The sequence below is a fragment of the Misgurnus anguillicaudatus genome, chromosome 10 (genome assembly GCF_027580225.2).
Source record: "Misgurnus anguillicaudatus chromosome 10, ASM2758022v2, whole genome shotgun sequence".
In the NCBI taxonomy this organism is placed as follows: domain Eukaryota; kingdom Metazoa; phylum Chordata; class Actinopteri; order Cypriniformes; family Cobitidae; genus Misgurnus; species Misgurnus anguillicaudatus.
Window position 1 is genome coordinate 35,564,572 of NC_073346.2, and position 24,457 is coordinate 35,589,028.

Here is a 24,457-nt window from a genome sequence, read left to right on the forward strand (position 1 = left end):
CTTTTTTGGTAGAAACGTGTTTTGCCGGTACCCAAGGGCATTAACAAACTTTTCTTCCAAAGTCCAAGGCGCACCTCTGCTGGACATCAATTAGCAGTCCCAAACTTTTCCTAATGAGTCGCTGCCTGCGCGCCGCGCGTTGTGCCGGACCCGTTGCGCGCAGGGCGTTCGGTCGCGTTGGGGTTCGATCCGGTCGCGCATGCATCCATGTGAGATGTCGGTCAGTCGTACAGATGCGAAGGTGTTCTCCGGATCTCCCTCCCTCTCCATCTCCCTGTGTTTTATGTCTGCGTCACAACAAGTCGGAGGAGAGCGAGGCAGAGATGATGATGGCGTCCTGCTCGGGTTGATGATGCTGATGCTGCTTTCCTGACAAACGTGCATCCACTTCGATAAAGAGAAACGGGAACATGAAGCTGAAGACGGACGGACGGACAGACGGTTGCGCACTGACTGCTTGAGTGACGCGCGTTTGATCCACCGCGACTCTCCAAACGCGCCGATTATTCGGGACAGTGATTAAGACGCAAAAAAACACCGGGCATCAGACGTTTCATGTGCGGCTGATATCTCTAACCCGTCTCTGTGACCCAAACAGAGCCGAACACTTTAACGCAGGTACATGCGCGCGCTTTGCTCTCCGTGTTTGAGCTGTCATGCTTGTTAATTGATACGTGCGTGTGCATGCCATCATATGTGTCGGCTCTGATGAGTTATGTTTATGCAAATGTTTGCATGCGTTTTGCGTGCAATCTGCAATTCGATCTTGTTAGTAATAGTAATAGTTCACCATCATGCATTGTTCCATCATCTGCATATATTATGGTCTGTTGCATAAGGCATCCAGTGTTTTTGATCATGTGTGGCATTGCAGTGTGCATCGACTCTTCATCATTTATATACTCTACTGTACACTGTCGCCATGCACGGAGTTTAACCCTTCAGGCTGCTGTTTGCTCGCATGGAGACGCATTTTACTGGCTCACTAATTGGACAGTATGTTATTTGACATGCTTTTGCCCTCTTTTCCCACGTTCTTCAGGATGGGGGGAGTTAGTGAAGGAGAGGATGTGTTAGCCAGATGGAGTGATGGACTTTTGTACCTTGGTAATGTCAAGCGAGTAAGTTCTGCTGCTGTTTCTCCAAGTTTGCTTGGTAGAGAGAAAGAGAGGGAGACTTGAAGACAGGAGGAGGGGAACGGAATGATTTTTAAAAAAAGTTTTGTACTGACTTGTTGTGCTCGTGTTAATTCGCTGCTGAAAGTGCAGGTGTTTTATTGCAGGTAGACAGCGTGAAGCAGAGCTGTTTGGTCAGATTCGAAGATAACTCTGAATTCTGGGTCCTCAGAAAAGACATCCACTCTTGTAAGTAAATTCTTCTATAGGGGTTTAGATGCCCACGTTTTCAGCACGCCCAAGTAAATAAAGAAGATAAAAGTTTGCAATATGCTCGCATAATCAAAACTTATTTTACCACTATTAGGATTACTTGTTTGTGACATAATTTTAACAAATCAGCCTTCTGCTTTTTATAACATTTACAGACATTTATTAAATCAGCATAAATATGGTAATACAGCAAATGCTATACAGTAAATAATTTAATGTATGCATTAAACTAGAAGAAATTGTCAAAATATGTACCCCAGCTGTCACTGGGGCAGTAACCAGTACCCAAAGGTCCAAATATGATCCATTATATGTGTATAAATTTGGTACAAATGTGTATACCTTTGAGAAACAGGGCTTTACAGGGTTCCCTCGCATCCTTGAAATCCTTGAAAGTTTGTGAATCTGGGGGAAACAATTCAAGGGAAGTTTTTGAAAATATTCATACATAGATACAGGTCATAGAAAGCGCTTGAATCTATTTTATGCATAAAAATTATAGACTTTTTAAGCACACGTGCTAATCTGTTCGCTTAAATGCTTATATCTTCTGTATACGAATGTTGATTCATACCAAAATGCTTTAACACATGAAATAGTCTCGGGTTAACTGTTGATCCCTGAGAAGGGAACGAGACGCTGCGTCTTCCTTGCCATACTTCCTGCTTCCCTGTAACGCCGTCATTGGCAATATTTCAGATAGCGATATACTTCCTGGCTCCCGCGTCACCCTGTCTTTGTCGTTAAGCTTCACCATTGGTTGAATTTGATATACACATTCAGACACACTTACCCCTGGAAGCGTCCCCAAAGTGTCACCGCAGTGACGCAGCGCGAGTTCCCTCGAAAGGAAACTGTAACAATGTATCTTAAAAGGTAACACGATGTTGAATTGTCAAAATATTGTTACAACTCTCAAAACAGGGTTGAAGGCATGTGTCACATTCACAATTTAGCATTTGACAGACACTTTAAATCGACTTCAAGCTATACATTTTATCAGTATGTGGGTGATTCTCACGAAAACTTAGTTTTAAAAATGTCAAGCATGAAAATGTAAAAATTGCTTAAATTTACTTTTTTTCCGACCAGACATTGAAAAACAAAGTCTGGAGTAAATGGGAACATTAATTTAAAAACTTTTACTTATCATTTAACACTTTTTGTAACATAATTAAAAAAATTAGTCCTAAAAAATCTCATTACCGCAACAGTCAGAAAACATCAACACTGACATATTTTCAAAATGACATGACAAACCTGAAAGAACATAATTTGGAGATTCTGCACATACATTTAAAATCAAAGTATTATGCTTCTATTAATTAAATGAACATTTAATAAGCATCTGTTGCGGTAATGATAATCAAAATGTCGTGTAAGCATTCTGACAAGACAATATTTCAAATTAACTGTAAAAAAATGATCTTACCTGGTAGCCATCTTGAAGTAACTGGTCCATGTGCTTGGTCACTCAAAATCAAACTTTATTAAAATTCTGTATGTGTGCTTAAACTGTTCTCAAAAAGTGTTGCAGAGGATGAGAACATTAGGCATGGACACATCATTTTCCTAATTTTTCTTCATTATTATTATACATGAATATTCAGTAAATATTTTTTCTGTCATCTAAAGTAGTCTAGCAAAACATCCATTTTTTTTTTTCTTAATATTTTTGTGTTAATTTGATTCAATTACAACATAACGCATGTTCAAACACAGCCGGACACATTGCTGTAATGAGAATTTCAGCAGAAAATGAGATAAAATTTCCAATTATAAATTCTTATGTTGAAATCACACATTGTGCAAGGTAGAACACAGTATTGTATTAATTCTGATGCTTTATAATGTTACTATATTACACATTTTAAAGCTAAAATCATTAGTGCCGTGGTGTTTCAATGGTTTCGTGAGAATCACCCATCTGTGTTCCCTGAGAATCAATCCCACAACCTTTGCCATATGCTATTGCAGTACTCTACCAGTTGAGCTACACAGGAACGCTATTGGTTAAACCAATGTTGCTTTAGCAGGCCGGTCTGGATGCTGGAACAAACAGAGCAATGTTTTGATAGTGCCACAGTGTGTACGTGAATCCACATACAAATGCATTAGTTACAGTCTCTGCGTATTAAAGAAAAATCTGAGTAAATATTTATTTAACATCAAACTAATTAAACATCTTTAATTTAGGTTCTAAGCGTGAGTTGCATTTTATTTATTTTTTATTAAGAGAGAAAAAAATCTATTTTACGTCTAAAGTAAAGAACTGTATAGTAGTGTTGTAGGGTCTCGAGACTGGTCTCAAGACCACTTTTTAAAGGTCTTGGAATCGACCGCTTTTTTACTCGGTCTCGTCTCGGTCTCAGACAAAGAAGACTCGGAATTTTATTTCAAGACCGGTCAAGACCACAACTGATGGCACACCACAAATGTATTTTTTATCATTAATTTTATGCAGTTTATTCAGGTTTGGCATATGATGTTGGCATTGTTTAAGCATTGTTTAAGTTTCTCCCAATGACAATTTTTCACATTTTATTACTAAAAACACCTGCATTTTGTTAAGTGGATGGCAAGCCATGGAAAGACAGAAATGGTTAAGTTGATTTCAGCTCTTTAATGTTTGTTGACTTTTATTTGCTTATAGACAAAGATAAATTCCTACATATCTGCAATGCCTTTGTTATTTTATCAACTTCTCTGATGGCACACACGCACACACACGCATGCACACACACACACACACACACACACACACACACACACACACACACACACACACACACACACACACACACAGAGAGAGACAAGAAGTGTATATGCATATTCCACATTTTATCATAAGTGTTTTAATGCAGTGACTTGCAATGGTCTTGGTCTTGACTTGGTCTCGACCCTTAAAAGTCTTGGTCTTGTCTCGGTCTCGGCCTGTCTTGGTCTTGGTCATGACTTGGTCTCGGTTTAGGTGGTTCTTGACTACAACATTACCGTATATCAAAGTGAAGTTCCTGTTGCACATCTGGCAGAGCATGATGCTTGCAATGCCAAGGAATAAACAAACTGCTAAAATGCATCGTAAATTTTGGATGAAATAATTTCCCAAATGCATAAATGTAAAATGTGGACATCTAAAGTATTGTTTCTTGTTGTCAGTCTCTTCAAAGGGAGAGGAGGTGTGCTGTATCTGTGATGCTCCGCCCCTTAAAGAACCTCTCATAAACTGCCTCAAATGTCACCACGGTAATTCATCAAATGACTCGGCTTAGATTTGCATCCAGTTTTCATTTTACTTTGCACTCTATATTAGGGACACTACTGAATATTTCCAAACAAATGCACTTTGTTTTTGCTTTGATTTTTTGTTTATGTTACAGGTTATCATCCAGAGTGCCACACACCCATCATCGACCCTGAAATTGACCCCAACAGTTGGATATGTCGCCAGTGTGTCTTCGCCGTAGCAACTAAGGTCTTACTTTGCTTACATAAATACCGATACATTGCATTTTAAATCACGGAGAGCGTTTGAATCCTGAATGCATTTCAAATCACACGGCACCTAACGCAAGGCATTCATTTTCCTCTGAGATGTAAAGGGTATCCATGCCTAACTGCACTCGACTGCCTGTTTATTGCATTGCAGCACTCTGCAGGTGACGGTGACGGTAGAGTCGCGTTAAATGGGCCTGCGCTTAATCCATCTGTCGGCACGCTCATTTCACAGGCCTGGCATACCGATTTGAAGATAAAATCATATCCACCTGCCACCACAGCAGGAAATGTTAATGACTTTCCTTCAAATGCTCTTCTGCAAAGACAAAATTGCTGTTTAACGTGCTTACATGACATGAGTATGCGTCGTATGTGATACATTGTAATGACGGGGTGTGTTTTGTCCTAGAGAGGGGGTGCATTAAAACGGGGACGCTTTGCACGACTCATGCAGATCATGAAATTGAGGCTGCCCTATCAGCTGTCATCTTTAGACTGGGACCCGCAACATGTGACCAATCAGCAGCAGTGTTACTGTTATTGCGCCGGACCGGGAGAGTGAGTCCAACTTTAAGATCTCACCTGACTATACTCTTTAAAAATTAAGTTCTTCACATTGATGCTACTGTATAGAAGGACCATTTTTTTGGTTTAAGGGGATAGTTCACCCAAAAATAAAAATTTTGGCATCATTTTGTCATCCTCATGTATGAGTTTCTTTTTTTCTGATGAACACAAAAGAAGATATTTTGATTAATGATGGTAATCATAAATGATGGTAAATGATAGTAGGAAAAACAAATATGATGGAATGCAATGGGTACCGTCAACTGTGTGCTTACCATCATTTATCAAAATATCTTCTTCATCATTTATCACAATACTTCCATAATATTTGTTTATCCTACTATGGAAATCAATGGTTACAATCAGCCGTGTGCTTACCATCATTTATCAAAATATCTTCTTTTGTGTTCATCAAACTTAAATAAAAAACTCATACAGGTTTAGTACAACACGATGAGGGTGAGAAAATGATGAGAGAATTGTCTTTTTTTTGGGTGAACTTTCCCTTTAAGTCAATGGTTCTTAAAAGTACCATTTTTTATTTTATCTTATAGTGTTAAAAACCTTTTGTGAAACAGGAAGAAACCATTTATTTAACCAAACATCCAAAACTATGTCATTGTAGCACCTTTATCTTTACAGGGGACATATCATGAAAATACGACTTTTATCATGTTTAAGTGCTATAATTGGGTCCTTAGTGTTTCTAAATGTTGATATAGTTTTGGTAAACCATTTTCTGCAAGCATGTAAAAAATTTGTCATTGAAATTTGTCTCCCCTTGTGATGTCAGAAGGGGATAATACCGCCCCTTAATCTGCACCACCCAACCACAGCACTGCCATTCAGTGCAGAGATCAGGGCTGCGTTCCCCGAAACCTTCTTAGCTCTACGTCGTTCTTAAGTTGTACCTTAAGCTGTACCTTATCGTTAATACGGGTTTCCCGAAACGTTCTTAGTTACGTATCACTTCTGTAAGTCGTTCGTTCGGAAGGTTGGTCTGAAGCACTCTTAGCTATACCTTATCCCACTTGACTCCGCTAGGGGCCATGACTGTGATAAAATCTTGTATAGATTGCAGTCTATATAACTAAATATCTGTAAAAAAAAAAAAGGTGAAGTACACTCCGTGTTAAATTAGGCATTTTTTATTTAAAGAGTAAAATATTCACATAATTAGACATTATTACACTGATGGTTGTTAGATTTTTTATATTTTTTCCAAAGGAACATCAGCTTCGAACTATTACAGGCTTAAGAAACTATTTAAAAAGAGTTTGGGTGGAGGAGTTGGTGAAACTATGGCAGGGCGAATCTATTTTAGCTGCAATAAAACAAATAAAGTAAAATCGCAGACCACGGGAGCACATTCATCACGAAATTATAATTGTTGATTTTCCTCAATATTATTATTGATGTTAAGTCGACTTTGCATCGAAGTTTTTTAATGTTTTCTAACTTTGAGGCAGCTGCATGCCAAATTCTTTATAAACACTCAAAAGAAACTGCTCCACTTGATTATTGCTTGTATATAAGGTCAACAAATTTTCCACATTAAAACTAATCAAAGCTAAAACCTAAAACAATCATATACAACAATTATATATCATATAATATATATTTTATTTTATATTTAAGGTAAACAGACAGGCGCGGCTCCAGAAACGCGTCCATTAAGCGTTATCCGCATTTTAAACGCGCTGCTTGCGCAGTGTCCAAGCACATAAACGCGTGAACTAATGAACAACAATTTGTTTTTATATATTTTTAGTGTAATGCCAAGCCAGGTGACTTGCACGACCCACCTTATTCCCCTGTGCAACGCATTTATTAACCCCTAATATAAATTATCCTTTAAGGTGAAGGAATAATGGATGCATTGGAGCAGTTTATGCATTATACTTTTGGACATGAAGTTGCGAGTTTTGCATGGGTTTGATATAAAATAAAATATACAAGGTTTATATTAAATTTGAAATATTTTTACCAGATATTCCTAATAAATGTAACTTTTTCTGTTTCTGAAATGTTTCTTTAATAAATAACACCGCTCTCTCATAACGCAGCGAAGGACCTATTACATAAAGTGAACAATTGATTGTCGAGCAATCGATATCAACCTATTCAGCACCATCGCCATGGACAGCACCTGGTAACGTCGTACGTAAGAAAGTATACCTTAAGAAACCCGCTAAGGTACAGTTCGGGAAACGCGACTAGAAAAGGTAAACCTGTAGTTAAGGTTTAACTTAAGAGTCTTCGTAGCGCGCTAAGGGAGAACGTTATCGGAGAACGCACCCCAGCTCATTTGCATTTTAAAGGACACACGCAAAAATTGCTAATTTTTTCTCACACCTACAAGTTGCAATTTTCACACGTTATAATAAATTATCTATATGGTGTTTTGAGCTAAAACTTCACATACGTACTCTGGGGACCCCAAACACTTATTTTACATCTTAAAAATGTCCCTTTTAAGAGTGTATGTTTATAATTAATACTGAAGTACTGCTTACTGTACAGTGTATACTACATAAGCATGCAGCATGTATTTTTAAACGCAGTATATGAATTAGTGTGCAGTATGCAACCGTAAATTTTCAAACAGTAGTGTGCTCTACTGGTGTCACATGACCACTACATGGTTTAACACTACATAGCTCAGTCGTAGTGCATTGTGTTAGCAGCGCAAAAGTTCATGGATTCGATATATCTAGCACTGTAAGTCGCTCGGATAAAAGCATCTATCACATTTGTAAATGCACCCTTTTAAAAATGAACTATGGTTTTACTATAAAAAAAAGTGTAGGAACCATGTTTTTGACATATTGATTACCACTTGCACTTTAAAAAATACTTTGCTGCCTTAAAATTTGTTAAATCATCTCAGATTTACAATTCATTTCATCTTACTATTATTTATCTTGACAAGACATGATTTGTTACAACTTATAACATTACTTGGAAATCAAATTTTAAGGCAGCAAAGTATTGTTTACAGTGTGTAAATCTATGGTTTTGCTACACAAACTATGGTTATGGTTATTGTACAAAATCACAGTAAATTTTTGGTTACCATGGTTTAAACTAGAGTAGCCTTGCTTTTTTGTAGTTTTATGGCTAACGTTCATACACTGTAAAACTACTTTTGTTGAATCAAATCGGATTTACAAGTCACTTACTATTATTTATCTTGACTAAACAATTAAGTTAACTTTTCTTAACTATATTTTATAAGTTGTAACAATTCATCTCTGTTGACATGACTCGTAAATCTGAGTTGATTTAACATTAACAAAAAATGTTAAGGCAGCAAAGTATTTTTTACAGTGTAATCATAAGGGTCTCTATACTGCCCTACAAAGCGAAAGCGCAGTAACTACGCATTTGGTCAAAATTGAGTTAAGGGTTAAAATGGGCTTTGTGAGATCTGTTGTGTCTTGTGACAAAGTCTCCTGGTTAAATTTTGTCCCAATTCAGAGAAATGTGTGTGCCAAAATTGCAGTAACATGTTTGACTGGCTGGTGTAAAAAACTTTAAAGCCATTTTTCTCAGTTTCAGTGTTTGCGTAGATACTGCACATAGCCTTTGGAGGGCAGTATAGGTTTTGTAACTTTTTAAATGACAATTTATTTTACTTCTTTTATGTAGGGCTGCAACAACTAATCAATAAAATCAGTAATATTCAATTATGAAAATGGTTGTCAATGAATGTCATTATCGATTAGTTGGTCTGTGACTTCAGACGCTTTTTCTGCATACAGCGCAAGCTGCATGCTTATAAAGTCTGGTGCAAGGCGCTCGTCTTTACATCACGAGCTGGGTGCTTATAAAGACGTTTTTACTATTTATATAAATAGACAAACTTTTTATTTAAGGCTTAAGATATAAAAATTAAAGATATTATTAGTAAAACTCAATGTGTGGCTTTTGCACTTTTTAAAGTACACTTCTACACACAAATAATCTTAATTTAGGGATTTAATTACCTATAATAATTGAAAAATTATTGAGTAGATGTTTAGGTTTTTATCAGATTAATCTGAAAAAATAATCATCTGATTAATCAATTATGGAAAAATCATTAGTTGCATCCCTACTTTTATCAAACTTTTCTGTAGGCATAATTTATATTAATATATTAATAGGCACTAAAGCAAAAGACTTTAGGGCCAAATGCATCAGAATGTTTTATGATCCTAAAAACTGCAAAATCTGCATGTGCATCCAAATGTTGGGTGTAACTAGTTACTAAGTAATTAGTTGAGGCCACGCGTGATCTGCCTCCAATAACTCGCACATGCCTTCCTCTGCTTCGGCCATCTCCTTTCATCAACGCGCGCTAAAGGGTGTGATGCGTAGCCACCTCTCGCAACGCAGCCTCTCCAACATCTCACAAGACTTTCAAACAAGCCATCTAAACTTTAAAAAAAATATATGTATATATTCATTAATTATAACCATTTGACAGTAGTGGAGTAACACCACCGAATTTAGCGAAGTAAAAGTACACTTTTTTTCACTAGAAATGTACCTGAGTAAGAGTAAAAGTACCCATCCTTAAATATACTCAATGGGGTGGTTCCCCGGAAAGAGATTAGTTTAGGCCGGGACTATGCCTTAGTTTAATTAGAAAGTATAGCTAGTTTTGACAAACATGCATTACTAAAAAACATTACTTTTTGAGGCAAAACAAAGGGCACTGAAGTATTTTAAGATATGTCAGTGCAAGTTGTTTTAAGTTTGGACAGCTCTTACATTTATTTTAGTCTAGGACTAGTCTAATCCCTGTCCGGGAAACCACCCCTAGATACCCAAAAAATTTACTCAAGTAAATGTAACTAAGTAATGTAATTCGTTACTACCCACCTCCGATTCTTACAATTAACTGTTTGGGCTGCGTTCTCCGAAACTACCTTAATGCTACGTCGTTCTTAAGTTGTACCTTAAGCTGTACCTTATCGCTGATACGTGTTTTCCGAAACGTTCTTAGTTACATATCACTTCTGAAAGTCATACGTTCGTAAGGTTGGTCTGGAGCGCTCTTAGCTATACCTTATCCCACATGACTCCACTAGGGGCCATCACTTTCATAAAAGCTTACATTGCAGTCTATATAACTAAATATTTGTAAAAAAAACACTCCGTGTTTAATTAGGCAAATATTTTTATATTTAAAGAATAAAACATTCACATAATTAGACATCATTACATTGATGGTTGTTAGATTTTTAATTATGTTTTCCAAAGGGTCATCAACTGCGAACTATTAAATGCTACAGGATTAAGAAACTATTTAAAAAATATATTTTGGATGATGGAGTTGGTGAAACTGGCAGCTATACAGCGAATCCTACGATTTCATTTGTGCATTTCATATCCGTTAAATCTTATAATAAATAAATCGGGTAAAATTACAAAAAATAATTATGATTATTAATGTTAATTCGACTTTGCATCGAAGTTTTTTAATGTTTTATAACTTTGAGGCAACTGCATGGCATATTTTTTATAAACATTCAAAATAAACTGTGCACTTGATTACTGCTTGTATAGTCTAAGATCAACAAAATTTCCACATTAAAACTAATCAAAGCTAAAATCTAAAGCAATCATACTATATATTTATAGGCTATAATATAATATTTGATATGCTATATTTAGACAGACAGGCTCCAGAAATGCGTCCATTAAGCTTTATCCGCATTGTTAACGCGCTGCTTGTGCATACAGTGTCCAAGCACAATAATCGCGTGAACTAATGAACAACAGCAGTTTGTTTTTATATATTTTAAGTGTAATGCACAACCAAGTACTTGCACAACCCACTTTATTTCCCTGTGCAACGCACTTATTGAGAACCCCTAATATAAATGATCCTTTCAAGGCATAGTGGATGAATTGTAGCAGTTTAAACATGATATGTTTGGACATGAAGTTGCGGGTTTTGCACGGGTTTGATATAAAATATAGAAGGTTGAATTTAGTTGCTTGCAATTTGAAATATTTTTTACCAGATATTCCTAATAAATTGAACTTGAACTATTTCTAAAATGTTTATTTAATAAAGAACACCGCTATCTCATAACGCAGCGAAACCTATTACATAAAGTGAATAATTGATTGTCGAGCAATCGATATCAACCTATTCAGCACCTCCACCATGGACAGCACCCGCTAAGGTCGAACTTAAGAGGTTTACCTTAAGCAACATCCTAAGGTATAGTTCGGAGAACACACGTAGGAAAGGTATACCTGTAGTTAAGGTTTAACTTAAGAGTCTTCCTAGCGCGCTAAGAGACAACGTTATCGGAGAAAGCACCCTTGGTTATTACCAATAATATATTGGCTGTTTATTAGTACTTAAAAAGCACATATTAATGCCTGATTCTGCAAAACCTTATTCTACATCCTTAATCCTACCAACACATAAACTTAACAACTACTTTACTAAGTATTATCGGGGCCATGGCACAATAATTTTTTAAACAAGACTTATGACATATGAGCCAAATTTCAACGACCTATTTTTTCATGTGCTTGTAGAGAATGGTTTACCAAAACTAAGTTACTGTGTTGATCTTTTTCACATTTTCTAGGTTGATAGAAGCACTGGGGACCAATCGTAGCACTTAAACATGGAAAAAGTCAGATTTTCATCCCATGGCCCCTTTAATAAGCAGTAATTATGAGTATATTGAGGCAAAAGTAATTAGTATATAGTTAGTATAAATAGTTATATAGTGAGCATTGGACCTTAAAAAGTGGGACCAGAACAATTTATGTACTTTTATATGATTTATTCGTTTCAAGCCTTATCTTTTTATCATTTACTAAATAGGTTTTAGAACGTAATTAGTAATAAATAATTAAATACTTTTTGGAGAGAGTAATTTGAACCGTAATCTGATTGAAGATGTAGCTAACTAGTAATTATTTACTTTTTTGAGTAACTTGGCCAACACTGGTCAAAACTAATAACTGATAGTGTACAGTATTGATGTGCATTATATGAAAGTGCAGTATTTGTCATTATAAATAAGTAATTGTCCATGTGTGAAATGAGACGTCTGTTGTGATTTGTATTGTGAAGTGTGTGTCTAAACTGAAGCGTGTTATGTTTGTCAGGTGGAATCTGAAGATGTTGCAGTGTGAAAGCTGTGGGCAGTGGTTTCATGAAGCGTGCACTCAGTGCCTGAGCAAACCTCTTCTCTATGGAGACCGGTGAGGTTGACGTGGTTGTTAAGCACATGCCGTTGCTAAGTTAATTCTGTCTTAACCTGTTCATCTCCTTCTTCCCATCAGCTTTTATCAGTTTCAGTGCTCGGTGTGCACAAACGGTCCGGAGACCATTCAGAGGCTTCCTATGACCTGGTAAGAGCGTTTCTGTGCCGAATACAAACCACATAACCGATATGTGAAAAAGTGAGTATAATGTCTGATGATACTCATTTTGTCGTAATGCAGGGCAGATTTGGCTCATTTGGTGCTGTATCATCTCTCCCTGTGCTGCAAGAGAAAGTATTTTGATTTCGATCACGAAATCATGTCCTTTACAAATGAAAACTGGGATTCTTTGCTTCTCGGCACGCTATGAAAACGTTACAGTCAATTGCACCAATACAGCCTGATTTAAAGTCGACAAGTAATGCTGCTTGCGACCTGTTTACCTCTGTAATCCGGCGTATTCGGGATATTTAAGTGTACGGGTGGATTTGATTTTATTTTATGGGAAAATTGGGGAAAAAGCAGAGCCAAGAGGTGGAGGGGAGTGGTTTAAAAGAAATAGGAAAGATTTATGGTCGTATATATTTCAAATGCATTTCTTAAACGCTGCTTCTCATTCAGCTCTGTATTTGATCTCTCAGCTATCAGACACACCGAGGCAGGACCGCTGCCAAAACCTGCTCAACGCTTTAAATTCCCACAAAGACAGGTGAGAAACGGATTATGTTGGCCATGAAAACTATCGTTCTGCACGATTCCTACGTGGCAGCCCATAGGAGTAGATCACAATATTGTTTGTAAAACCATTACTGTGAGGTTTTATTTTACTCTCTGCAAATAGTATTTTGATGGTTCGAAATAAAAGATTCAAATCCCATTTTCTTTCTGTCACGGTTTGATGCCATTATAACAGAATTATGTGTTTTAGTTGTCATGTAACCGCGTAAGATCTGTCACAGAGCCCTCAAAACAGACGCTGAATATTACTGCGTAACAACAAGCCGTTTGAGATGTTGATCTGTCGTGAAGGTTTGTCTCGGGGAAGGAAATAAAGAAAAAAAAGTGTCTCTTCGGTCTTCAAGTGCGGGCTCCTCCTCCTCTGTCATCTGACAAATCTCCTTACATCGCCGAACAGCCTATCAGCATCACCCACAGGAAAAGGTCAGAGAAAGGATCACACCTTTTTTAGTTTTTAATTCACCAAAAATGAAAAAAGATCTGACATTTATCATTTACTCACCCATTTACTCTTTCTTCTGTGAATATTTGAGCTGCTTTCCAAAACTTTGATATTCTTCTTAACCAAATTTAACCAAAATTATCTTTTGCCTACACTGCAAAAAATGATTTTCAAGAAAAAAAATTCTTAGTGTTTTGTCTTGTTTTTAGTAACAATATCTAAATAATTCTTAAATTAAGATTCTTTTTCTTGACAAGCAAAACGACCCAAGAAAATAAGTTTAGTTTTTAGACCAAAAATATCAAATTTAAGTGATTTTGTTCATGAAACAAGCAAAAAAAAAAAAAAAAAACCTGCACATGGGGTAAGCAAAAAAATATTGGACATTTTTCTAAAACACTAAATTCAAGAAAAATTCAAGAAAAATTTGCTTACCCCATTGGCAGATTTTTTTCCTTGTTTTATGAACAAAACACTTAAATTTGATATTTTTGGTCTAAATACTAGACTTATTTTCTCGGTCGTTTTGCTCACCAAGAAAAACCATCTTGATTTAAGAGTTTTTAGATATTTTTACTCAAAACAAGAAAAAAATACTAATATTTTTTTTTTCTTGAAAATAATTTTTTTGCAGTGTATCACAAAAGACAAAAAACGTTAAAGGGAACATTTCACAAGGCTTTTTTTTAAAGATCTCAAATACATTTTTGGTTTCTCCAGAGTGCGTATGTGAAGTTCTAGCTCAAGATATTTTACAGATATTTTTATAGCATGTTAAAATTGCCACTTTGTAGGTTTGAGCAAAAAATGCCATTTTGGGTGTGTCGTTTAAAATGCAAATGAGCTGATCTCTGCACTAAATGGCAGTGCTGTGGTTGGATAGTGCAGTATTATCCCCTTCTGACATCACAGGGGAGCCTAATTTCAATGAGCTATTTTTTCACATGCTTGCAGAGAATGGTTTACCAAAACTAAGTTACTGGGTTGATCTTTTTCACATTTTCTATGTTGATAGAAGCCCCCGGGACCCAGTTATAGCACTTAAACAGGGATAAAGTTTGATTTTCAAGAAATGTCCCTTTTAATACAGGGTTGTAATGTAATAAAGGTAAGAATAATGTCAAAATTATTTTTGTCTAAACTATACTGGAAAAAAATATTTTCAAGAAAAAAATCTTAGTATTTTTGTCTTGTTTTCAGTAAAAATATCAAAAAATTCTTAAATTAAGATGCTTACCCCTTTGGCAGATTTTTTTGGCTTGTTTTATGTACAAAATCACTTAAATTTGATATTTTTGGTCCAAAAACTAGACTTATTTTCTTGGGTCGTTTTGTTCATCAGGAAAAAGCATCTTCATTTAATAATTTTGTAGATATTTTTACTGAAAACAAGACAAAAATACAAATATTTTTTTTTCTTGAAAATCATTTTTTGCAGTGTAAGTGTATATTTTGAGGGGATCTGATGATAATGATAGATAATATTTGACATTAAAGTCAATTGTTGTGTTCGCTGCAGCCCGACGTCATTGCCCTGCCAGCGGAGATCAGTGGGTCCAGAGACTCGTAAATCCAAACGTCGGGTCATAGAGACACAGGTCAGTGTGTGTTTTCATTTAACAACAGACTGGTTGCCCACTGAAGTTAAGTAGGGTTGAGCCTGGTCAGTACTTGGATGGGAGACCTCCTGGGAAAAGCAGGTTGTTGCTGGTAGAGATGTGGTCTGTGTGGGTCCTAATGATGGGGACACTATACTGTCAAAAAGCACCATCCGGATGAGACGTTCAACAGAGGTCCTGACTCTCTGTGGTTGTTTAAAATCCCAGGATGTCTTTCGAATAAGAGTAGGGGTCTGCCCCGGCATCCTGGCCAAACTTGCCCATTGGCCTACTAATCATCCTCTCATAAAGAGACAGAGTGCAACGTGTCATAACCTAAAAAAACACGCCCACCAGGGGGGAAACAATCCATCCGTCTTCATTGACTTTGTATTGCGAGAAGCCGCCTCCTTGTCATTTCTGGCTTACAACAAAAAACAGAATAATGCCCAAAAGCTGCTATGTGACAGGATGTACAGCTAACAAGCCAAAAATATATATATATGTTTTTATAAGCTGTCGCCCCCAAAAAACGAGCATTTAAAGACACAAAATTGGAAAAAGGCAACTACTACTATTATTAGCACTACGCCCACTGGAGGGAAATGTAGTCGGCGATCCACTTTTGTGTCTTTAAAGGGATAGTTCACTTTAAAATGAAAATTCTGTCATCATTTACTCATCCTCATGTTGTTCTAAACCTGTATGAATTACACAAAAGAAGATATTTTGAGAAATGATGGCAAACACACAGCAGACAGTGACCATAGACTTCCATAGTAGGAATAAAATATTTTGGAAGTATTGTGATAAATGACTAAGAAAATATTTTGATAAATGATGGTAAGCACACAGTTGACGGTACCCATTAAATTCCATCATATCTTTTTATTCCTACTATGGAAGTCAATGGTCACTTACTGCTGTGTGTTTACCATCATTTCTCAAAATATCTTCTTTTGTGTTCATCAGAAAAAATAAATTCATAAAATGAGGATGAGTAAATGATGACAGAATTTTCATTTTGAAGTGAGCTGTCCCTTTAAACGCTCATTTTTTGGGGTCGACAGCTTATAAAAACGTATTTCTGTTTTTTTTGGCTTGTTAGCTGTACATCTTGTCACGCAGCAGCTTTTGGGCATTGTTCTGTTTTTTGTTATAAGCCAGAAATGACAAGGAAGCAGCCTCAAGTAATACAAAATCAATGGAGACAGTTGGATTGCCCCCCCCCCCAGTGGGCGTGGTTTTCAAATTAGCACAACTGTGCTCTGTCTCTGTACTGATTGGCTATATCACTTTGTCTCCTCTCCACTAATAAGCTGGTGTGTGGTGGGCGTTCTGGTGCAATATGGCTGCCATTGCATCATCCAGATGAATGCTACACATTGGTGGTGGTTGAGAAGATTTCCCCAGTCATATGTAAAGCGCTTTGAGTGCTGCAGAAAAGTGCTATGTAAATGTAACAAATTATTATTATACTTCAGCTTTGATTCTCTCTTTATGTACATTTATTTGCTACGGTATATACAACGCCTTGGAATTACTGTAAAAATGCAGCATGAAGTTAAAACAACTTGGTTTTGCAAGTCAATTCAACATACGATTTTAAATAGTTGACATAACATAAAAACATATGTTGAGAAACACATGTAGTGTTATCTCCCTTGCAAGAAGCCATTTATTTTGCATATTTAATGATTTTAGATTGCATGTATCAATTGTGAGATGTGTTAGTTATTTTAAGAATATAGGAGTAAATAGGTTAGTCCACCTGAGATTTGTTGCTCCCACTGAAGTCCAGGTAGTACATAACATAACATACTTTCGGGCACCCGAGTTCAATTCCAGGCTCAAGGTCCTTGACCGATCCCGCACCCCTTTGCATGTACTTTCCTGTCCTCTTCTACAGTGTAAAAAATATGCATAATATTTGCAAATGAACATATTTTTATGTTACTTTAACTTAAAAAATTAAGTTAAACAATTGATTTTATAAGTTATGTCAACTTATCACATGCCAAAACTTAAAATACAAAAATGACAAAACCAAGGTGTTTTAACTTCATGCTGCATTTTATTTTACAGTGTATCTATCAAATAGAGGCAAAATGTCCCAAAAATAACTTGCAATTAAATAATAAAATATAAATAAATATTTTAAAAATAAAAAAATCTAAATAAAACACTTACTAACAAAAATTACATATTTTATTGTGTATTCTGCGTGTTGTGTGACCATGTAAAATAGCTATATCAGAAAACTGAGATCTCACAACAAAATGAACATATACGTTTTATGTAGGCCTACAAATAAAAGAAAATGACCACATGACGGTCCAATTACAGGTAATAATAACATTAACCATGTAAAATAATACTGATAAAACTTTAAAACACATGAAAAATACACTCACCTAAAGGATTATTAGGAACACCATACTAATACTGTGTTTGACCCCCTTTCACCTTCAGAACTGCCTTTAATCTACATGGCATTGATTCAACAAGGTTTTATTTAAAAACCTTAGGACAAATACAAACGAATGTGAACATAAAAGTCTAGCACGTAAAAATGAATATACAATAATGTTATATAAGTCTTGTATAAAATAAGGTTAAAAATTGTCACTGGGGCAGTACCTTTCCAAAAAGTACACTTTTGCACTTAAATATGTGAGAGACACAGACTTTCTTGCTGCCTATGAGAACTAATTTAGATGTTAAAGAGATCTCATTTGTGACTTCTGTTAAAACACTATGTGAAATGGGTTTCACATTTTGACGTGTCTGTACTGTATATCATTCACAGGGTGCTATATCACGCTGCTTGTGTCAATTGACTTTGGTAGTAATGAAATGTGCCACAGAGTAATGCTGTCATCTGCATTCAGTTTGTGTATCGTCCCACTAACACTGTTGTCATACACGCCACTGACTCCTCTGTCCCACTGTGTGCTGTATTACACCCCAAACACATCCACCAACCTTAAGACCATTAGGCAGAAATCACCTAAAGTCTAGTTTTCCCATGCGGTTATCAACACTTACGAACAAGTAACCTTCCTGTTCGAGAGGCGTCTCCATTATAATAATTGTTAGAATGCCGCAGGCATTCGTTCATAAATTACAGACATTCACAGTCTTAGTTCGTAGAGGTGAAAATGAACCTCTCGTTCTGATCATTTGTAAAATCGTATAAAAGTCATCTCATATTTTCATCTGTGTACCTTATTTTTGCATGGGCCATTTTTCATTCATTGACATCTTTAGTGCTTTGTTTCTTTGTTAAAGGGATATCACGCCCAAAAATAAATATCCTGACATCATTAATCCCCCTCGTGTCGCTTCACGATTGTTACATTTCTTTTTCAAAGAAGGCAAAATGCATGTCCATGCAAAAAATGTATAGATTGAATGCACTGTAAGTCGCTTTTTATAAAAGCATCTGCCAAATGCACAAATGTGAATGTTATTTATAACCGTTGATCTTGTCTTTTTAGGCTTGTCCACCAGCAGTTACAGCAAACTCAATTGACCTGGTGCCATGTTGCCATGGTTATGTAGATGGGACAAGCCTTTACAACCCCAGAAAACCAGAAGAAGAGATGAACTTAGGGTCAGTTAACATGAAAACATGCCATTTACTTTGATTATTATTTTATATTTCAGAATAGATGCCTGTACTGTATTCATTATTCAGTCATACACTCATGATGCATAGAAGAACCATTTTTGGCTGAATGGTTCCATAAAGAACCATTTCTGTATTATAAAATTATTTGTAGTGAATTTTTTTTATAAAAGATAAGTAAGAAATGGTCCTTTGACTGAATTGAAAGAAGACATTTTCTTTGTCATCACTGTGAAAAACCTTTATTTTTAAGAGTGTATGCTAAAATATATTTACGTATTACAGTTCACCTCCCAAGAGAATGTACGCCCTCTACCACCCTTCATATAATGGATCTCAGGACCTGTCTCGAACCCTGCATCATTACAGGTCTGTGAAATAAATATGCATTGAAATCAGATGCATGCATCTTTTTAGTTCTGACATTCTGAAATCACTTCTTTTTCTGTGAAAACAACAATGTGAACGCTTTTAAAAAGCCTAGTTCACTCAAAAATGAAAATTTTCATTATGTCATTGTTGACCCCATGTTGTTACGAACCCTGGACCACAAAACCAGTCATAAGTATATTTGAAGAATTTGGCTCCAAAACGCAATAAACGTCATTTTTAATAAAAATTTGTTACCAGCAAAATCAGTATTGTATCAGGTCAATATTAAAAAGTAAATTCTTTACGCAATATCCGCCGTGTTATTCTGTCATCTTTTTTTCCCATTTTTTCCACATCGCAACAAACGGCAGTTGTCCTTCTCTGCAGAATAGAGACAGAGCGCAGTTATGCAAATTTGAAAACCACGCCCACCGGGGGGAAATCAATCCAGCCGCCTCCTTGTCATTTCTGGCTTATAACAAAAAACAGAATAATGCCTAAAGCTGCTGTGTGACAATATGTACAGCTAACAAGCCAAAGAACCCAGAAATAAGTTTTTATAAGCTGTTGAGCTGTAAAACCCAGCCTTTAAGGAGAAAAAAGTGGATCGCAAACTATGTTTCCCCCTAGTGGACGCAGTTCTACTAATAGTATTACTATGAAAAGTTGTCTGTTTTCACTTTTGTGTCTTTAAAGGCTCGTTTTTTGAGGTCGACAGCTTATAAAAACTTATTTCTGGGTTTTTTGGCTTGTTAGATGTACACCTTGTCACACAGCAGCTTTTAAGTATTATTCTGTTTTTAAGTTTAATCTGTATATAAGTTTTTTATAAGCTGTCGACCCCTAAAAACAAGCGTTTAAAGACACAAAAGTGTAAACAGGCAACTTTTCATAGTACTCCTATTAGTAGAACTTCGTCCACTAGGGGGAAACGTAGTCGGCGATCCACTTTTTTCTCCTTAAAAGCTGGGTTTTACGGCTCAACAGCTTATAAAAACTTATTTCTGGGTTCTTTGGCTTGTTAGCTGACAAGGAGGCAGCCTCTCGCAATACAAAGTCAATGGAGACGGTTGGATTGCCCCCCGCCGGTGGGCATGGTTTTCAGGTCTCTATGCACTAAATCTGCTTAACCAATATCACAGCACACCATTCCACGCATTGTATTGTTGTTTTATTGATTTATTAGGATCCCCATTAGCGGCCCATTTAACTCTTATTTTGTAGCAATAGCCAACAATACATTGTAAGGGTCAAAATTATCAATTTTTTTATGCCAATATAATTGGGGTATTATGTAAAGATCATGTTCTATAAAGATATTTAGTAAATTTCCTGCCATAAATATATGTAAAAAATGTATTTATCATTAATAATTTGTGTAGCTAAAGACTTCATTTGGACAACTTTAAAGGTGATTTTGTCAATATTTAGATTTTTTTCAAATAGGTGTATCTAGGCCAAATATTGTCCTATCATAATAAATGATACATCAATCAAATAAAAATTTAATAAACTTTAATATAATGTGTAATGGTGCGTTCACACCAGATGCAGAATAGGCGGCAAGCGTGAGTGATTTACATGTTAAGTCAATGCAAAGACCCAAATAGGCATCCTGAGTTGAGCTTTGACAAATCTGAACCTTTCGCGATGCGTTAACCAATCAAGAGCTTGCTCTATCAGTGACATGATTACAGGAAGCGAGCGGAGGCAGAAAAACAAAGACAACAAAGGACGAAAATCATCATCGCTACACGAGACATCTTCGTACTTTTACAAGAATTAAAAGAATCTTTTTTGGAAGAAAGTAAGAAAGGAGGTCGAACAATCTGGTTTACTCAATTTGAGCTGTATATGCCCCACAAATTTACGCGTGAATGTCTCGAATAACTAGAATTTCATGCGCGACTGAAGCGAGTAAATTCAAAATGTTCAAGCGTCCAACTACGCGCGAATAGCACATTTTTGCCGCCTCTTCCACGTCTGGTGTGAACGCACAGTAAGTCTCAATAAAATTTTTTTTACACATATGACTGATTTTGTGGTCCAGGGTCACATAGAGTAAGTGGATACTGCGAAGAAGAAAAAAACGTTAGGATTATGCCTCAAATTCCACATAAAAGACGTATTTTACAATAATACACAAACAAATGGTACAAAAGCCGTCACTGGGACATTACCCTTTTAAAATGTTAATATATACCATTTAAGTACAGATATAAACACATTTGGTAGCAATAATATGGACTCTTTATGTTAAAATATATACTATTTGAAATGGTACCTATTAATCTGAGAGTGTAATGTTTTCGAAACATATCATATGCCTCTTTTTTTTTAAATATGTATTTACTATAACGTTGCTTTGCTACAATGCAACATTGTGAAAAGTTTGTTGCTGTAAAGCTACGGTAACACTAAACTTCCAGCATGCAAAAGGGAGACGCAGACCCTTGCATACTGTATATGGCCAGCAACCAAATATAATATCGCATGCTAAAGTGTTGTTTTTTAATTCACACATCATGGATTCTGATGCGCTCACGCTGTTTTTCCTCCACCTGAAAAGGTCATGTTGTGACGTATCAATCATCTATTGGTCACACACCTAGCCTAGAGGTGAAATTAATTTGCAGGTCGAGTTCACCAAACTTGAACTTTGGAGAATGAGAAATATTTCGCACAAGCCTGCGATTATGGTCTGACGCACTCGCTTGCGTATGAATGGAAGTCAATGGAATGAGAATTGTACACACCCTTAAAATGATGGGTTATTTTTAACCCAGCGTTGGGTCAAAAAGAGACAAAACCACAACAATGGATTAACCTCTTAAGACCCGAGTTTTTTTTTTCAGATTTCTTTCAGCTATTTGGGGGTTATGAAGAACCAGTAAATATAATAACCAAATATTTTTCTTTGAACATAAAGCAGTGTATTGTCCACGTTTGTTTGCAACAGATTCACAGAATTAAGTATTATGGTGCAAACAACAAAAATGTGATGTCCACATACATTTTGTGTTGAAACAACCCAGCGTAGGTTCAATTACAACCCAACGTGTTGAGTTTGTCCCTTTTTGACCCAGCGGTTGGTTTAAAATAACCCAGCATTAGAAATAAATTGAATATTATAACATAATGTGACAGAATTGTAATGTGAACTGTCCCTGTAAATAGTTTTTTTTATTTGTATGTGTTGATGTGTGTATTTGTTGTATACAGTGCAGAGGACCCTTGTCGACTTCCAGCCCCCTGCCTTCCATACTCCCTCTCCACGGCTCACCCTCCCGGGCAGCGGTTCGAAAGCTGCCCTTCTCTTTACCTCCGTGACGTGCCACCCTACCCCAGCACAGTGGGCATGGGGGGACCCACAGCGATGGGATGGGGGGGAAGCGATGCCGTCCGGATCCTGGCCAGACGCGTAACGGCGGACGGAAAAATCCAATATCTGGTGGAGTGGGAAAATGTAAGCGTGTACTGAGAAACAGAGAGAGTTAAAAAACAAGATGTACATAGAGGAAAGGGCTAGAGTTATCATTAGGGTTTGCATGGTTACGGGCAGAGGTGTTAAAGCATCGCTGAGCAGGTGGGTGTACTGAGAGCAACAGCAAAGGGATGACGACAAATCCAGGTTGAGCTACACTAGGAGATTATACTGTTAAATCACTTGTTTCTTAAATCTCGTGTTTCCTATATTTTGAATACTGTTAGAAAACGCCTTTAGTATGCCTTGAATTTTATTATCATGGTTTGTAAATGCGTAAGCTGTTCATTGGCATCATTTTGTCCATGCACTCATAACAGTCTACACACTGTCTGAAAAAAATGGTCTCTAGCTTTCACTGGGGCGGTACACTTTCAAAAAGTACACCTTTGTGTTAAGAGTATTGGTGGTACATATTGGTACCAAATGTATGCATATCTGTACATAAATGATACAAGACCTTTGTGAAGTCATGGTGACATTTTTTTCTGATAGTGTGCAAACTTTAAGTCCTCTAAAAATATTCATAAAGTCACAGACCTCAGCTTGTCCAATCAGAATTTAGAATCTGTTTTATAAGGATCAAATTTACTTCCTGTACATTCGAAAGGCACAGATCATAATCAGGCCACAAAACATGCACCTTTAAAATTGTGGATTATGTCTATCAATAAAACTGAACTGCCTTCCAAAGGTGCTTAAATATTTGATGTATTAAAACTTTATGATGTGCTTTAGCTCAGAGCATTACACTGTATGTTCCAAGTAATTTTTATGTCTACTACGGTTATTGTGTTTATGCTAATGAATTGATCAGGTTCAGAACATTTCCAATACAAACTTTACATGCAGATCATTCTACCTGGAAAACAAGCAGAAGGAAAGTTGGTCCTCATTTCATCAGTGAATGATAATGAATGTACCGTGTGTGTTTTTTATTCATGGTATGTGCTTGTTAGGTCATAGATTTTACGTCAGGGTGACACAAGAATTAGCAAACTGTAGTCTTTTTATAGTCAAGTCAACATTTAATTTGATGTATTCTTTGACGTTTCCGTCAGATTACGTTTTTACTGTATGTACTCTAGGTTGAAACTTAAAATGTAAACAAATAATAAAAAAATAAACTATTATGTTGTAATAAAGTGCACTAGCTTGTCAACTTCTTTCTTTCACTCAGAGAAAATTACGCATGAATTTATCTGAATGCATCCAGTTGAAAATGTCTTATATTTTCTTCATTAATATTCAACAATAACAGAAAATAAAATAAATGGTTATAAAAGGTTTGTAATTTTAATGCTTCAATATAGTAAATGTTACCCATTAATAAAAACCCTGCAAGAAGTTTGTGTGAGTCGTTTTGGCCACCAGGAGGCAGTCGTGAGCGCGCACTGAACACGCGCCGTCCTTTCACAGGTGAGCCCACATTAAAACACTGAATTTTGGATGTAACTCTTTACACACGTCGACACCCCATCTCTTATGCGTCATGTGACGATTAAATGTTAT

General features: G+C 36.3%; 1 protein-coding gene across 1 annotated transcript; it reads left to right on the top strand.

Annotated features, from left to right (window-relative positions):
• Positions 1-86: 86 nt before the first annotated feature.
• phf1 (PHD finger protein 1) lies at positions 87-24,095 on the top strand. The gene is made up of 15 exons (XM_073872506.1): positions 87-618; positions 1,043-1,121; positions 1,283-1,364; positions 4,548-4,634; positions 4,769-4,863; positions 5,296-5,444; positions 12,582-12,677; positions 12,759-12,827; positions 12,921-13,043; positions 13,321-13,389; positions 13,710-13,841; positions 15,380-15,458; positions 18,959-19,074; positions 19,375-19,458; positions 22,684-24,095. Exons 2-15 carry the CDS (start codon positions 1,044-1,046, stop codon positions 22,940-22,942), a joined length of 1,518 nt encoding a protein of 505 aa, XP_073728607.1. The 5' UTR covers positions 87-618; position 1,043; the 3' UTR covers positions 22,943-24,095.
• The last annotated feature ends 362 nt before the right edge of the window (positions 24,096-24,457 follow it).

Bases quoted from the DNA above. Each gene is read 5' to 3' on its own strand.
- phf1 (XM_073872506.1), top strand. From the start codon at position 1,044: ATGGGGGGAGTTAGTGAAGGAGAGGATGTGTTAGCCAGATGGAGTGAT. The intron at 12,678-12,758 runs GTGAGGTTGACG...TCTTCCCATCAG, and splicing joins CCTCTTCTCTATGGAGACCG to CTTTTATCAGTTTCAGTGCT. The intron at 12,828-12,920 runs GTAAGAGCGTTT...GTCGTAATGCAG, and splicing joins CAGAGGCTTCCTATGACCTG to GGCAGATTTGGCTCATTTGG.